The 16824-nt window shown below is 53.2% G+C and overlaps 5 protein-coding genes and 1 non-coding gene across 6 annotated transcripts; 4 read left to right on the top strand and 2 right to left on the bottom strand.

The window, feature by feature from the left end:
* Positions 1-1957: 1957 nt before the first annotated feature.
* On the top strand, positions 1958-3055 carry COL26b_006466 (uncharacterized protein; the record flags this gene model as incomplete). Its single annotated transcript, XM_053179284.1, has 7 exons — positions 1958-2053; positions 2110-2118; positions 2172-2201; positions 2269-2522; positions 2577-2637; positions 2708-2957; positions 3012-3055. The coding sequence occupies 7 exons, from the start codon at positions 1958-1960 to the stop codon at positions 3053-3055; spliced, it is 744 nt and encodes a 247-aa protein (XP_053036721.1).
* A 394-nt stretch (positions 3056-3449) lies between these two features.
* Positions 3450-3531, top strand: COL26b_006465. Its single transcript has one exon. It is a non-coding gene; the product is annotated as a tRNA-Asp (tRNA).
* A 520-nt stretch (positions 3532-4051) lies between these two features.
* Positions 4052-5224, bottom strand: PG1_1 (Polygalacturonase 1; the record flags this gene model as incomplete). Its single annotated transcript, XM_053179283.1, has 2 exons — positions 4052-4933; positions 5015-5224. 2 exons carry the CDS (start codon positions 5222-5224, stop codon positions 4052-4054), a joined length of 1092 nt encoding a protein of 363 aa, XP_053036720.1.
* A 2665-nt stretch (positions 5225-7889) lies between these two features.
* Positions 7890-9986, bottom strand: COL26b_006463 (uncharacterized protein; the record flags this gene model as incomplete). Its single annotated transcript, XM_053179282.1, has 1 exon — positions 7890-9986. The coding sequence occupies one exon, from the start codon at positions 9984-9986 to the stop codon at positions 7890-7892; it is 2097 nt and encodes a 698-aa protein (XP_053036719.1).
* A 3217-nt stretch (positions 9987-13203) lies between these two features.
* Positions 13204-14526, top strand: COL26b_006462 (uncharacterized protein; the record flags this gene model as incomplete). Its single annotated transcript, XM_053179281.1, has 2 exons — positions 13204-13453; positions 13508-14526. 2 exons carry the CDS (start codon positions 13204-13206, stop codon positions 14524-14526), a joined length of 1269 nt encoding a protein of 422 aa, XP_053036718.1.
* A 1079-nt stretch (positions 14527-15605) lies between these two features.
* COL26b_006461 (uncharacterized protein) lies at positions 15606-16409 on the top strand (the record flags this gene model as incomplete). The annotated part of the gene is made up of 1 exon (XM_053179280.1): positions 15606-16409. One exon carries the CDS (start codon positions 15606-15608, stop codon positions 16407-16409), a length of 804 nt encoding a protein of 267 aa, XP_053036717.1.
* Positions 16410-16824: the final 415 nt, after the last annotated feature.

Here is a 16824-nt window from a genome sequence, read left to right as displayed (position 1 = left end):
GTCATGTCTTCGATAGAAGCGCAGTCCGCGTAACCGGCATTATTGACAACAACGTCGATTCGGCCAAATTTGTCGTAAGCTTGCTCTACAACCTTGAGAGCATTGCTTGAATTTGTGACATCCAAGGCTGTTAGCAAAACCCGTGCTTTTTCGAACGTTTTCTCGAAATGACTGAGTTGTTGCGGATCTCTTGCCGTTGCGACGACTGAGTCGCCATTTTCGAGTATGGCCTCGACAAGAGAACGGCCCAACCCGCGAGAAGCTCCAGTAACGAACCAGACCTTCATGTTGAGGATCTTTTTAAAGAGAGGTTTTGTATGCAGAGAGAAGTTTAAGTGTGCTGTGGCCTTGGCATAATTCTTCTCTTACGTTGTCAGCTTCCGTGACTATATATGTAGAAGAGCTGTTTCCGTTAACTCCGATACAAAGTCGTTGATCTATTTCTGTTGGAGTTTTAAGAAGCCTACTAGGTTTTGTGCAAGTGTCTTGGTAATCGACGTCTCGTTAAGTCCGTCTTTGTCCGGCATGCATGACCTAAACTCAGCGACGCCAGGCAGTTCAAAATGCCATTGGTCTGTTCTCGGACTTACCACAAGCTTACACTATGTTATCTCCTCTAGCTGCAGATGCACTGGTATCTGGCCAGGCTCAGTAGATAAAGTCGGCCATACGAGTGCATATCTGCCATTGAACTTTACGGTTCCGGCCGTAATAACTCCAGAGTGGCAAAGGCTGTAGTCAGCGCTGTCCAAGCATACCGTGCTCGAGCAAAACCACCACCAACACGGACCTTGATGTCTTCTGCGAATAATCAAGACATGACTTAATCATAATAAGTATGCGGTGAGAGGATTGGCGGCAATCTCAAGTGCTGCTAGCTCTTAAGCCAATCGATTAGGTTTTCTCCAGGGTGGAGAGTTACTAGCTGAAAATTGGCAACCCCTTGCAATACGAATTGTTGCAGAATTCCACGAATGTGCTGTAAGACGGAGGCAGGTCCTGCGGCATGACATGTTAAATGGCAGCGCTCTGAGCCCTTCAACTCAGTAGGGGTATCGTTCGATGCATTCTGCCCATCCAAGAGACTCGTAACCTATTTTTCAAGTCTGCGCATATGTCTTATATCGTGCACTTGACTTTGATCAGCCTTTTCCAATTCCTGAAAACGTGAGGCGCTCCTGACTTATCAGTCCACATCTTTGATGCATAATTGTCCTCTTCTCCGACCTTCCCAGTCCTTCAAGATGGCTCATGCCAGCCTAAAGCACCCCGCGTTCGGTACTTCTGGCACTTGCCTCACTGCAGCATGCATGGTGACACTGCAGATCCCCCACAACCTTGCGAGTCCAGAACCACGGCACGCGGCATCCCATTGGAAGGCCTCCAAATCATGCCACGCTCCGCTCTGGCGTGGCATTTTTCTTATTCTCGTTGGCATCCTTTTAATCTAAATTTCTTGTGGCGTATCCAGTCACAGTCATGATGGAACCCAGCATATCCCTTTCATTGGTGGAATCCCTGCTAGACTTGTGTTTCAACGAGGGGCAATTGCCAATGAAAACCGGGATAAGCCGCCATCGATAGTATCGCAGCCGTGGCATTCGCATTTCTGGTTCCGATGTTTCCTTTTACGCTTAAACTGTGGTTCCCGTGATGGGATACCGTGGGCGGCAAGGGAGCAACGTAGCCGTGCCAAGCAAGTAGTTTGCCATCTCGGCGTCTGGGGTTGAGGGTGTTGAGTGTGATAGTAATTGTAACAATGGATCCTTTAGAAAGAAAAGGAATATGTGTTAGTGATAAATATCATCTGGTTCTCCGAGTCTGAGCAGGTTCTTTCTGTTAACTTGCTCAGCCGCCGTTGGTACTCCAGACGCCTCCCACACAAGCCGCGATCTTCAGTGGTCTGATCAACAGTATCCTCGCAGCATTGTCGCATTTTGGGAAAGTCTCCAGGAAGATGAAGATCACTGCCTGCATTCTCGGTCTTGGTGCGGCTCTGGTGGCCGGCCACGGATACGTCGACAACGCGACCATCGGAGGAACATACTATCAGGTTTGCTTGCTCCCAACTTCATTCTCCATCACGTACGTGTACTGACAGTCACATAGTTCTATCAGGTAGACAGAACTTCTATTCAGACTTGTTGATAACGTAGCTCACACAAATCCAGCCTTACTCTGACCCTTACTACTCCACTCCTGTAAGTCTCAGACTGTGCATGTCAAAGCCGAGTGACAGTAGCTGACTCAAGTTCTCAATCCGTGTAGCCTCAGAGAATTTCCCGCGCGATCCCAGGCAACGGACCAGTTGAAGATGTGACTTCCATCGATATCCAATGCAACGGATACACTGCTGGGGGAGTCAGTGGCTCTAAGCCCGCGCCTCTTCACGCCACTGCCGCTGCCGGCTCATCTGTCACCCTGAAATGGACGCTGTGGCCTGACTCTCATGTCGGCCCAGTCATCACCTACATGGCCCGATGCCCTGATACTGGCTGCACTAGCTGGCTCCCGGGCACTTCGTAAGAGGATCATCAGTTGCAACAAGAGACGTAATGCTAACGAGATGCCGCCAGCGCTGTGTGGTTCAAGGTCAAGGAGGGCGGTCGCGATGGAACGTCCAACACATGGGCTGACGTGAGTTGAACCTTTTCAAGAAAGCCTCCAGACGATGTTGAATCACTTGGCTGATGATGATGTTACACAGACTCCTCTCATGGTCGCCAACTCGGGCTATCAATACACCATCCCGTCCTGCCTGAAGCCCGGATACTACCTCGTTCGCCACGAGATCATCGCCCTGCACGCGGCTTACTCTTACCCCGGCGCCCAGTTCTACCCGGGATGCCACCAACTGCAGGTTACTGGCTCAGGAACCAAGACTCCTACCTCGCTGGTTGCCTTCCCGGGTGCATACAAGGCCACTGACCCTGGTATCACCTACGACGCCTACAAGGGTATGTCAACCAAATCCTGTGTCATGTTTTTCGAACCATCTAACTTCTGTGCAGCCCAGACTTACACCATTCCTGGCCCTGCTGTTTTCACTTGCTAGACAAATCGACGACCACTGATCGACGATGAAGTTGCCGTTCTGATGCTTGGGTGTCGAATTTTTTCCTTCTTGTAAATAGTCAATTCTGCTTAGTATATACTCATAACAACTCGTTGGATTGATTCCACCTTGATTGGGCTCAGTGTCTCGTGCATGGCAGAGGTCATTGTGTCATGAGCCTTTTCTGCGCCATTCACATATGGTGGAGAAGACCAATGCAATGCCAAGAAAACATGAGATGTGGTCAACCCCAAATTCAATAGCATGATGTTTCAAGAGCGACAAATTATTGCGGCAAGTCTTAGCTTCGTAGTCTCTGAGCGCTTTTGCGTTGGGTGCCCATCCGTCTTAAGACTCATTTCAAGGGAGGTCTTCAATGATCACATGATCTAAATCCTCGATAGTCTAGTGGTGAGGATATCGGCTTGTCATTACACGATTCGCCGGGGACCGGGGTTCAATTCCCCGTCGAGGAGATTCTCTTTTGCTGTTTCCTGCATTTTTGCGGTCCTCGACAAATAACGCTTTTCCGTGATTGTGTGCCGGTTCCGCCTCGGGAAATTGTGTGCTAGGACCCCTGTTTGAGGTCAGGGATACCGCTGCAAACACCTTGTCGCTGCAGTGGAGCTTGGGCGTCGTTTATCTCTGGCACGTCTTAGCCATGTGGATGCACTGGGTGTCTTAGCGAAACAAGTCACTAATGAATCAAGCAGGAGAACGACCGAGATTGCATCCAAAGGGAAATTTGGATTGACTATGTACTGCCCCGAAGACATCTCAATGGGCAGAAGAAGAATTATGTACACGAACAATTTGCGCAGCTTGACCGAACCCAGATGCTCGGAACCAAAGCCCCAAATAATTACAAGAAAAGTTCCGGCTGAATACCGCAGCGACTGCCGGAGGCTAGCCCCGACCGTCGCCGACCCATCCCGCAGCCAGAGCATCCCGCATCAACGAGACCCAAATCTTGTGTGGCGGAGGAGGAGAAGGCATTTAGCAAGCAGCGCCGCTGCCGCTGGGGATGCCCTTGCACTTGGTGGAGGACTTGCCGCCGGTGACAGAGATGCCAGACCACTTCCAGCTGCTGCAAGAAGCGCAGAGGATGTAGACGTCAGTGCCGGAGGAGGCGACGGAGCCCTTGACGTTGCTGAGGGTGAGGTCGGTGATGGGGACGCCGGAGGTGGGGGTGCCGGTGGGGGAACCGTTCTCGTAGTCCTGCTCAATGACGATACCGTACTTGGCGATGTTGGAGAGGGTAATGCCAGAGTAAGTGACGCCAGAGACGGAGCCGGTGGCGCCGGAGACCGTCTTAATACGGACACCGTTGTCGGAGTTAACAATCTTGGAGTTGGAGATGGTGACGGTCTTGACGGTGTTGTCGGAACGGCCACCAACGGAGCCGATAGAGAGACCGTGGCCACCAGAGCAGGTACCGCCGGTGAAGGTGATGTTGGTACCGGAGTTGATAGCCAGGCAGTCGTCCTGGTTCTTGACGTTGGCGCCAGAGATGTAGACACCGGTGGAGGAGCCGACATCGAAAGCATCGGTGTTGTGGCCTCCAGCAGAGTCACCGGCGGAGTTATCGAGGGTGATGTCGTAGACGCCCAGGTTGGTGGCGCTGTTGATGGAGAAAGCCTGGACGGGGGTGTTCAGGACGTTCAGGCCCTTGATGTTGGAGCTCTTGAGGCTGTGGGCGTAGAAGAACTTGGGCTTGGTCTTGCCGCCGTTGCTGCCCTTGCTGTCCCACCAGCGGGAGCCCTGGCAGTCGATGGAGTGTCCGGAGGCACCGTTGATCTGGATGTTGCTGCCAGAGAAGGAGATGAGGGGTCCCTCCCACTCCTTGTAGCCGAAGGTGGTCTTGCCCTGGAAGGTGACCTGTTTCGGAGTTGGTCAGCAAAAGTCCCGGGAAGCGGCTCCGTTGTGGCCGGTGTTTTTCGGACGAAGTGTAAAACTTACGGTGGTGCCGGACTTGAGGCCGGTCATGTCAAGGGTGGTACCGGCGGGGACGGCAATGCCGTTCAGGACGATGCTGGTGCAGCTGGCCTTGCCCTTGATGGCGGAGGCGGCATCGGTGAAGGTGCAGCTGGCGCGGGCCTGAACCTCGGGAACAGGGGAGGCGATGGCGGCGGACGCCAGGGCGCCGAGAACGAGAAGCGAGGAAACCATTTTGGCAGAGTTGGTTGTTTTTGGTGGTTGTTTGTTAAGAGAGTGACTTGATACACAGTATCAGAATAGGCAAGTAGTAAGCAAAGAATGGATCAGGTTAATGAAAGAAGGATGAGCCAAGACTCGAGAATGGTAAGAATGTTAAGAGATCTGCGGGTTTGATGTCTTGGAAATCTCTTGGCACTCTGGGGGAGGACGGCCAGGCGGTTTATATCCAAGTCTCTGGATCTCTTGGTCTTCTTGGCAAGGCTGGAGAGGATGGGATGCCAAGGCCTGTCATCGGTCGGCTCATGTTTACCGCGACAAATTGTCTGCCCGCGAGCAGGGAAACACTGGTCGAGTCAGTTAGATGGACGATGGAGCTCGGAGCTGGGTGGATGGCCCATTCCAGAGCACCCAACGAGCCGGGGATGGCCCTTGCATCTGGTCGCTGCCACCCCCACACCAGCTCCTGAAATTCATGGAATCACACTACTTCTTCACCAGCATCTGCCAGGCGGTGCCCATCTCCGCGATTGACATAAACGAGCAGTGGTGCTTTGCCGTAGGCTAAGGCCTGTTGAGCATGCCCCTCCGGGACTTGTCCCGATCGAAACTAGTGGTTCTGGCCTATCTAATCCTTACCTCGAGTTGCCGAGTTCCGTGCCGCCTTTCCAGCCTCAACCAGGCACCGCATCTAGAAGCGCTGAACCGCAACAAGAAAACAGGCATATTCAGGATAGGGGTCACGTTGGCCACCCAGACGCGTAACGGCCATCATATTACCCAGGGATGCCTTTCCCATCCGCAGCAGGCCCCATGGTTGGTGGAAGTTTATGGTCAGACAATTTGAGCTTTGAATTGATCAGAGTTCACCTGATATTAGTTGCCGCCGGTTAGCTGGGTGGTCAAGGCCCCCGAACACGTATAGCTCAGGGACTTATGAGAGTGGGGAGCGTAGCAGCAGCTGACGATTCTGGTTGGCAATAGAATTGACTTTCGGGAGAGCAAGGCAGGCACTTTCGATTCAGACGGACCACCCATGGCGAAAGTGTTTCCCGCCAATGATTGGCAAGGGAAACATGTCCAACCGACCTGCAGCGTTTCTGAGTCGTTGCCCTCGTGAGATGCACTCTCTCTCTAACCCCGCGACGTGTTAGAGTTCATCGGCTTGCGTGCTAAGACTGCCGATCTGCCATAAACTTGATCACGCATTCCCGCTTCCCGACACGCACCCTTCTGGTCAACTCTGTCTGACACAGCAGATTTTCTCCTCTCGAGGTCCTGACTGCCAAATTAGAGTTTCTGCACCTCGTGTTCACGCGGCTGAAACAGCATGGTCATCAACTCAGTACCGACCCTATTTTGCACCAGTCAAATTCTGTTTATCCAATTTCAACGTCGTATCATCCCATGTTTCTCCGTCCCTCACTGTTGGTGACTTCCAATGTTACACAAAATCTTTACAGATCTTAACTCGATTGTGCTGCAATGGTACGATTCTTCGGCTTTGCCTTTTCCAACGAGACAAGGTGGCACGGCGAAAAACGTCCGTCCACTCGTGGGACTGTCTCCGTGGCAGTGGCTTCACCGGTGCGTGTCCCATCAACATGGAATCGATACCCGTACATTAATATGGAAAACGGCACACAGCTGTTGGATGCCACCAACAGACACAGAACAAAAGATGGGCAAAGTGCGAATAAATGGGGCTCCCCGACGGGATCAAACTTGAAAACCACTATTCCCGAGTTAATGCGACGCACGCGTCGTCTCTTCCTTTAATGCGAAGGAATCCACCGTAAAAATTGGGTCACTGACAGACTCCTTTTCTTCTTCTTTCTCTTTTGATACTCGAGAAATTCTGCCCGTTCTGCAACAAACTCGCAGAAACCTGGAGATTACGGCACTTCGAAAATAGCGTCGGAAATCGAAGAAGCCGCCGAAGAAGAATTAAGGGGTCTAGACCTCTGGACTGCTTGCGGAGCAAAATTGAAATGGGACCACGATGCCACACGTGCCCCATGGGTAGCTGGCGACTTGTGTCCGATCCAGCTAGACCGGCCCCGTTTCTCAATCTCTTAGCATCGCGGTTCCGTAGAGGAACCCCTGTTCAAGATCTCTATGCAGACTAGCTTTGCTAGAGGTCATGCACGTTCTAACTTGCGCAATCAACTGCCTGGCCTATTCCTCGGTCACCGCTCATGTCCGGAGAAAAGAAAGCCGTTGGCATTAGTCTAGAAGAAGTAAAGAAAGCGCAGCCGGCTTCGGTCATTTCTCACATTCGCGGCGTAGTTTGGTGTTGGCAAAGACGAGGTGAAATGCCGATGTGTTGGGGACTTGGCGATGCGGAGGACCGAGAAAAGAGCCGCAAGTCGTCGTCAGTTGCCCACTGCAAAAGGCTTGAATTGTGGTTCAGGTGGGCAGCAACTTGGCGATCTCAACATCAGCAAACGAGAACGAGAAATCATCGAGCGGGGGTCTCTTGGTCGTCGAGCTGCCCACAGACGTTGACCGCCGCGTCCCGCGCGCGGAAGGGCATGGCTTCGGAATGAACCCGACAGACGAGGAGACTCCGTTGCAGGGTTCTTCCCCCCCTTTACAAGTTCAGAGTGCCACTATCGACAAACCTGATTCGCGGAATCAATGGGTATTCTATTTCTTTCCGTACTATCCGTATACTCGCTCAGTCGCCAAAGTTCCCATACCAGATCTCGTCGTCGGGCCGCACTCCTTTCTCGACGCCAGGTAGACCGCACAACCCCTTTTCCTCCTCGCTCACTTTCCAGTCCCTCGCCGTTTCTACTCTAGCCGCAATCACCATCATCATGCCCGACTCAGCATGCCATGCATTATGACAGTGGAATGCCCACATGCCTGGGTTGTCCAGGACGACTCTAATGACAGCCCATCCGTATCCCTGGACGGTGACTGTGTCTCTTCTCAACGGGTTTGCCAGAACTCCAGAGGCGGTCAGCTCTTCCTCCAGCTCGGTGATATTCTCGGGGGGATATCCCGTGGGCGATTGCTTCAGCACGAAGAACTTGTGCCCGTGAAGGTGGAACGGGTGAGCGCCGTCGTCGAAATTGCTGATGACTATGTCCACAGTCTCGATTCCCGTTGTCTGGTACACGAACTCCTTCTCCGGATCGAAAGCGACTTCGTTCACTCCCGTCATCTGAGGCAGGCCAGTTTCATTTTCTGCCTGCGCCGTCTCCATGATGCGGTACAGCGTTGGAGACGTGACGTTCCCATGCCACGTCGACTTGTTGAAGAAGCCACGAGACAAACGCCAGGCGCCGATTTCGAAGTTGGCACGGAGGTACATGGACGCCGTCGTCGCTGGTGCTGCCATGGCTTCGACAGGTTTGAGGGTGCTGGTATCCATGTCGCGGCAATCGACATCATGCGCTTCACTCCAACCTTTTGTTTGTGGTTCTTTAGCAATGGCGGCATCTTTCGACGTCTTGCTGTAGCTGATGATGCCTCTGACCTCAGGATCAAGCCACTGGTTTTCCTTGGCAAAGCAGTGTGTGACCATTCTGGCACGCATCCAGAATGAGGCGGCAGTGGTCACGTTGGTGTCGATGACAACGCTGTAGCGCTGGGCAGGCAGGATGTTCAAACGGTGAAATGATGTCGATTCAACTTGAATGCCGTCAACCTCGGTAACGTAGAACGGGTGCTCATCAATCTCAACTTGGAACTCTGCAAATGCGCCGGTATTGATGAAACGGAGGCGGTGCTTTTGACCTGAAGTCAAGTCGAACGAGGCCAAGGACTCCAGATAAGAAACTTTGTTCTCGCAATGCCAACCATCAAAGTCAGCGCAGTTACGGTAGTTCTGCCCGTTGATGAGACCGCTGGATGGCACAGGCTCATCGTTCTCTTGGTCCGGTTGGAGATAGTCCATGAGCAGCTCGGCCGAAGTATTGTGGTAATGATCCTGGATCATAACCACGCGATCGCTCGCGAACGTGTCTGCTTCCTTCTTCTCACTCCGAGAGTGGATGACCATCGGACCGACCAATCCGTCCGAGGACTGGGCGCTGTGGTGCGCATGATACCAATAGGTCCCCGACTGTCCGTCGACGGTAAACTGGTAGGTGAAGGTTCCGTTGGGGGCTATCGGGCATTGTGTGACGCCGACGGTGCCGTCCATGGAGTTTGTGCCATTTTGGAACATGCCGTGGAAGTGGATGGCAGTGGCGTTGGCTGCCTCATTATGGACATGAACAATGATGGTGTCCCCCTCGTTGCACTCGATAAGCGGTCCAGGGAATTGATTGTTGATCAGGATCATTGGTCGGAAGATGCCATCCGGGTTGAAGATTGCGTCTCGAATAGTCCAGTGATACTCTCTGACGCTCTTTGCCGATGCGTAGTCCCATGATGGGTTGAGAACATATTCTGATGAGTCTCTGAGACGCGGGGTTGGAGGAATCTGTTCATCGATGGTATGTGTTGGTGTCGCTCCATCAAGACGGGGAGCACCCGGCAAAAAGCGATCGAAGACGAAAAAGACCAAAAAGAAAACAAAGACGCCGGAAAGACTTGCTGCGGCAGATACTGTGGTCTTCCACGACGAGCCTTTCCGATATCGTCTGCGGTCTCCTATGTCGTTGTCGCCCTCGTCGTGGGTGAGGAAAGGCGACTTTTCCGTGCCATCTTCTCTGCTTGAGCTTGAAGGCGAGACATCTCGGCGATAGCCATCGTCGCTCTCCGAAGACAAGGAGCTTGGACTCGACGGCCTATCTTGCCCACTCTGTCGCTCAACGTCCATGGCGTGCATCACATCCCATCGTCGTGGGCGTCGTCAAATTGGGGTTGTAGGGAAGACGTTAGAAGTAGCCGAAGGACGCCACATGCTGACTTGCCTTCAGAGGAAGGTAGCAGCAGATGGCAGCTGGAGAGGCGAATTGCATGCATGCATGCTACCCTGTGCGGGTGAATCGGCATCTTAGCGCCAACACGTGCCCAAAACAGAAGTGACTGATGGCTCGACCCTGCTGGACCTTGATGAATGCACGTATTATTGGACACTGACAGACAAAGAGGGGCAGCGATTCCGCAAACGCTTAATTGGGGTAAATACAGAGTTACATGGTGGCAGGACCCTTTAGCACATGTTGGGGTAGACACGCTCCGAACATGAATGCAAAGAAAGAATGACAAACCTGGGCTGTATTCTTAACAGACCGTAATACATTTTGTAAATTTTCACTTTGAAGATGTTGGGCGCGGTAGTAGTAGCAGAAGGCACGAATTAGAAGGGGAAAACAGTTCCAGCACCCTTCATAGTCAAGATCAAAGCAATCGACTTAGTTTGAAGTACTGGACTTGGAAGGGCTGCAAACACGCTGTGTACATCAGACATGAATGTCATTCGCATATTTTTGCTTACGTTCTTGACGCGATAAGAAACCGTTTTCGGGGCGCTTTTTCTGGCTCCGAATCCAAGACACTCCGGCCGAGTCGGTCCAGCTTCGCGGCCCCGCTCGGGCCGACGCCACGAAAACACCGTCAAGGTATCTATGAAAGTTTCAATGATTAAATGACTGCATTGTCATACAACCTTGCGGGAAATATCTTGAGAGACAGTTTTTGTCTTTCCCGTCAGAAATCTGTCCTAGGAACTTAGACTTTCGCAACAACCCCTACGATGGCTTCTTCCCAGCTTCCGTTGATCGACAACGAGAAATCTGCTCTCGAAGACGAGTCACTTTCCAAAGCCCAATCAAGCTCAATCGTCATCAAAGGCATCCTAAAGCTTTTCTGCTTCAGCCGCAGCATTTTCGCAGAATGGGCTGTCTACGTCTTGGTCTACGGCTCAATAGGCGCCATCGTCACGTTCTTTGTGTTTCTACCTATGGACTTGACATGTGCATTCAAGGATGGCGATTATGAGCGTGGCTTTTTTATTCGCTTGAACGTCATGCTCTTCGTCTTTCCTACCGGCAACTTCGCATTCGAAGCATTCCCAAGAATCCCACTTGGCACGAAGGTTCTTCTGGTAGGGTTATGGACACTTACGGTCCGTCCCTCACTAGCTCTTGCTGGATGGATTGTCAACAAGCGTCTTCCAGCCTACACTCTTCCTGCGGAAAAGTACCCTCCGATTCGGTGGAGCTTCGAGTACTTGTGTTGCGTCGCCAATCAGCATCATCTCTTGATCCCAGACCCAGAGTTCTACGTTCGTCAAGCCATACGTCTCATCAGCCAACGAGTCTCGTCAGATTCTTACCAACTTGGTAGCATGTCACTAGACGAGCACGACCAACTACGAACCTTTTCACACATCTATTGGACAGTCATGGACCAGTACTGGGAAGAAGGCTGGCCAAAATTGCCCATTCCCGCGATTAAATATGGGAAAGTAGCGCATTTGATATGTGCAGAAAGGATTTTAAGCCAGGTAGATAGAGGCTTGCCTTCATCAAGATCATTAGGGATGCAGGCACGATGGGAGTATCCATTTTTCTGGAGAATGTATGTTTTTGTTCTGGGCTACTGGATGTTGAGGGTGCACGGGGAAATCAGTGCGCTGGTTTGGCCTTATTGTGAAGACGGTACTTCCTGCGCGGAGGAGTGGTATGAGAAATATGCGGTGCTGACCCCGCCGGTATAAGCGCCTTGGGATGATACATGGTTGGGTTGGAATAGAGAAATAGTCATCAATACTAGCTGGAACGTCACTGTATCGTCTATTAGATACAATACCACCTGCTCTTACTCTTCCACCGCTGCTAAACGTTTTGAGTTCTTGACTGTGCTATTCGTGAGGAAACAGATAACAGGGCAATAGTAGGGATGAGTTCGAAGAGAACGACGATGATATTAACAAGGACAAGTACAAGGCCAAGAATGACGACGACGACAGTAACGATAATAATGATAATAATCGGGATGATAACAAAAGGAATCGTTTATTAACAAGAGATGTGTAGTGACTAGCCCGGGTAGCTGGAAGCATCTGCCCAGATAGGAGAACTCAAATTCATTTCTGTTTTTCCTTGTTATGCTTATCATGACGTCGTCTCTACTACTGTCACTTTTTGTAGATGTCTTCATTCCTTCCGTGATCCCCAGCTTTACCCTTTCCGATGTGAAACCCTTTCAAGTTATCATTTCTCCCTTCTAAATTTTTCGTCATAATTATTTTCTTATAGCAGGTTACCGCCTGCGGGCACACCTTAGTGACTGCCGTATGACTTAGCCATGAAATTATTTTGGTCCGTTGGACGTACGAGAAAAAGGACTAATTGGATGCAATAGAGAAAGGCGATTGTCTACACATTGCCGGCACTGCCTCCATTGGTGTCGTTCTACACGCACTCTTCCAAGATCTCACTAGACTCAGTCTATTTTTACTTCTTAACGGCCTAATCATGAATGTTGAGTTATGAAATCCAGTGTCAAGTTGGTGGCTTGCCGTGCCCAACACAGTGCGCGTCTGCCGGATACGCGGCTAATTAACCCACTAAAAGCCACCAAGGCGAAATGCGTCTTAAACACCACGTGGGTGGGCGTCGATATCAATTGGCCCAGCCTCAACACAAACAACGCGAAGACAGCGCATCCAGCGAGCGAATGAGAAACAAGACAATTCCGCATGTCAAATCCTTCTGTACATGCTGCACAGGTACCTCATCTACTGCACAGTCGTTTCCCCCCCGCTCGCGCCCCGCCCCGCCAACTCCGAGCGACGCTACCCCCGAACGGCAGCTGAAGGACTTGGCCCCCTGCGCCTGGACCTGGATGGCAGCATGTCACTCTTCAAAGACGGTGGCTCATTGTTGGGAGGAACACCTGCCGGATTCCCGAGAGCGGCAGTGTCCGCCGTCCGACCAACATTGATTTAATATCTAGCGTCGCAGCCCGTGATTCTTTCTCGATCTTCGACATGTCGCTCGCTCGCCACGCGCTGCTCTCAAGCCTCTCGCTCGCTTGAAGGCTTCCATCTCCTCCAATCCTGACATCCTGCGCGATCGATCCCAAAGATGCGTTGCACTCCCGTTTCGGCCGTGCTCTTCGCGGCTGGTGCCTCTGCCGCCGCTGTCAAGGCAAAGGCCGCATCCAGCACTGTCGGTTGGGAGACGGCCTACACCGCGACCGGCACTGCTGCGGTCTACGCCGCGGCCGCGACAGCCAAGACGAGCAGCCCGACCAGCAAGGTCAAGGGCAAGGCCTTTGATCGCTTCGTCGTGATCTGGAACGAGAATACCGACTATGAGAAGGCCGCTGGTGATCGTGAGTTATCCCCGTTCTCGGGTACCCAATGACCCAATTTCTAACACATCGCAGCCAACCTGGCGTGGCTCGCCTCCAAGGGCATCCTCCTGGAGAACAACTTCGCCGTCACGCACCCCTCGGAGCCCAACTACTTCGCCTCCGTCTGCGGCGACTACCTCGGCATGCAAAACGACGACTTCAACCGCGCCGATCGCAACGTCTCGACGGTCTTCGACCTGCTCGACACCAAGGGCATCTCCTGGGCGTCGTACCAGGAGGACATGCCCTTCTCCGGCTTCGAGGGCATGGCCTGGGTGAACCGCCAGAACGGCGCCAACGACTACGTCCGCAAGCACAACCCGCCCATCTTCTTCGACAGCGTCACCCGCTCCGAGCAGCGCCTGTCGCAAATCAAGAACATCTCCATGACCAACCCCGCCGCCTCCATGTTCCACCGCGACCTCAAGGACAACAAGCTGCCGCAGTGGATGTTCATCACGCCCAACATGACCTCCGACGGCCACGACACCTCCGTCACCGTCGCCGGCAAGTGGACGCGCAACTTCCTCGAGCCGCTGCTCAACGACAAGAACTTCATGAGCAACACCCTCGTCCTCGTCACCTTCGACGAGAACGAGACGTACACGCACCAGAACCGCATCATGGGCATCCTGCTCGGCGACGCGGTGCCCGCGGACAAGGTCGGCTCCAAGGACGCCAACTTCTACAACCACTACTCGGAGCTCGCCACCGTGCAGGCCAACTGGGACCTGCCCACGCTCGGCCGCTGGGACGTCGGCGCCAACGTGTTCCAGGTCGTCGCCGACAAGACCAAGAGCGTCATCCGCCAGTGGAGCGACGCGTCCGCGACGCCCGACCGCTTCTGGAATCAGTCCTACGCCGGCTTCTTCAACACCAAGGCGCCGAAGCGCTACCCCAAGCCTAACCTGGCCCTGGACAAGAACGCAGCCGGACGCAAGATCCTCGACATCGTGAAGAAGACGTGGGAGAAGAGCTGCGCGCCCACGTACTACGAGGACACCATCCACGTGCCCGATGGCCTCAACCCCCCCGCCGGATACGCGGCCTAACAGCATGATGTGTTTTTGGCTTCGGTCATTGTAAATATCGTAGTCGTCAATAATGCATAGACAGTAAACTTTCTTGTCGCAAACATCACCGCGTCCCCTCATTCGCCCCCCTCAGTTGACATGGGCAAACATGCAAGCTCGCAGCAAGTGACCACGGTGATCGGCCCCATCCCGGCCTCGCACAATAAAACAGCCAGCCAACCAGCCGCTCGCACGAGTCGTTTCCTCCGAGGGTTGCAGACTGAGATGTCGTGTGATGTCGTCGACCTGCCCCACGAGGGAAGGCACTTCACGCCCGGCGAAGAACAGGGGATCAATCCAAGTGGAGAGCTGAGGTGATCTTCCCCTCCCTGCCCCCCATCCATGCATCATCCCGGCCACCAGATTACCCTGTCAGGAAGGTGGGAAATCAGAAATGCTTGATTGGACGAGTGACAGGGGACATTTTCCCCCGAAGCCCACCCACGTGGGCGGTTCTTGGCATCGCTGCTGGGCGAAAGCTTGGCCCTCTTGCTTTCCCATGAATCCATGAATGTGTTTCCTTCTCCGCAGAAACATTTGTAGGAAGAAACTAGCGATTTTCTGTCGATCCACCGCAAAGAAACTTTTGCTTCGCCTCGCGGCATCGCATATCCGGATTGCTGATGTCGGTCGGGTCTGCCGTTTCCTCCCCGATCGCTCACCGAGGAGCCACTAGGAGGGCTAAATTTAGGGTGAAAGAGATACCTACGGTGTTGGTAGATGTTTAGTGGTGAGGGGTAAGCAAATGCCTGGTCCAGAACGGTGAAGGCGGCGGACCTGTGTCTTCGGCGTCTCCATCCGATCGCCAAGCTTCAGTCCCTCTTTCCAAATCACTCCTTGTTGAGACCCGTTTCGCGCTTCCTTTGACAGCTCCTTGGCATGCTGGGCATTTTGACGACTTCCACCTGAACCTCCGCCCGTGCTCATCCACCATTATCGTCTTCGTCGAAACAACACGACAACCATGTTCCATGGTCCATGAACGAGTTGCTTCTCGTTCATCAACTTCCTAAGCTTGAATCGCCAAACCAAACTCTCAAAACCTTGTACGGCACACAATGGCGTCCCAAAACCTCGCCCGCTTCCTCTCAGACTTCACCCTCGGCTTCTCAGACGGCCTCACCGTCCCCTTCGCCCTGACGGCCGGCCTCAGCTCCCTCGGCCGCAGCGAGACGGTCATCTACGCCGGGCTCGCGGAGCTGTGCGCGGGATGCATCAGCATGGGCATCGGCGGGTACCTGGCCGCCCGCGACGCCTCGCGCGAAACGCTACGGTCGGGTTCTTCGCTGGAGGAGGAGGAGGAACAAGGCATGCTGCTCGCAGAGCGTCGTAGCGAGGAAGATGCCGCCGAGAATGAGGAGAAGGGCGGCCCGAGGAGGGTGGAGGAGGCGGAGGACGATGTGCGGAGGTATCTCCAACCTCTCAACCTACCGGACTCAACCATCGCGACGGTGCTTGAGGCGATCAACTCGCAACCGGAAGGCTCAAGATGGGCGTCCAAGAGGATACGAAGTTCGCATCCATCCCTCGCCAGCAACACACCTGCCACCGAACAAAATTCTTCGCTGGTATCGCCCGTGTTCTCGGGCATGTCAATCTCGCTGGGCTACCTGTGCGGCGGCCTCATGCCTCTGCTGCCCTACTTCATCGCGCCGAGCGTGGGACAGGGTCTGAGGTGGAGCATCGCCATCTGCCTCGTCGCGTTGTTGGCCTTTGGCGCGGGCAAGAGCTGGGCTTTGGGGACGAGAGACGGGTCGTGGAGGCGGTGTCTATGGGAGGGTGTGCAGATGGCCTTTTTTGGTTCCTGCGCGGCTGGGGCGGCTGTTTTATGCGTGATGTTGGTGAATGAGCGAGTGAGTTGAGGGGCCACATACGATACCTGATGAATGATACCATGCCTTCTTCCGAAGCCTGCGGCGTCTTGTGATTACTCATTATGCATCAGTAGACAAAATCCTACGCGCTCATCGTGATTAGATGTCGTCGCGCCTCGACTTAGTATCGATTGATGAGTAATGAGATCACCTTGAAGGACATTTGTCTTTTCCACATCTCACCCGTTGAAGAATTACTTGAGCTATTTCAGAATGCAGGTTGAGCGTTGGAATCGCGCTAGGTGTGGATTAGGTCTGGTCTTGGCGATTAGTGAACACAGGTTCCCGCCTCGGGTCACGAGTGATCAGTAAACTGTCTGGCATCACTGAGCGGGTCCAACGCGAGAAGACATGATATCTTACAAATCAGTCAAAACAAAACGATGCAGCAGTGTGCAAGAGA

Source organism: Colletotrichum chrysophilum (assembly GCF_026319265.1).
Source record: "Colletotrichum chrysophilum strain AFK26 chromosome Unknown scaffold_48, whole genome shotgun sequence".
In the NCBI taxonomy this organism is placed as follows: domain Eukaryota; kingdom Fungi; phylum Ascomycota; class Sordariomycetes; order Glomerellales; family Glomerellaceae; genus Colletotrichum; species Colletotrichum chrysophilum.
The sequence above is the reverse complement of the archived record's forward strand: the minus strand, read 5'-3'. Positions and strand labels throughout refer to the sequence as shown.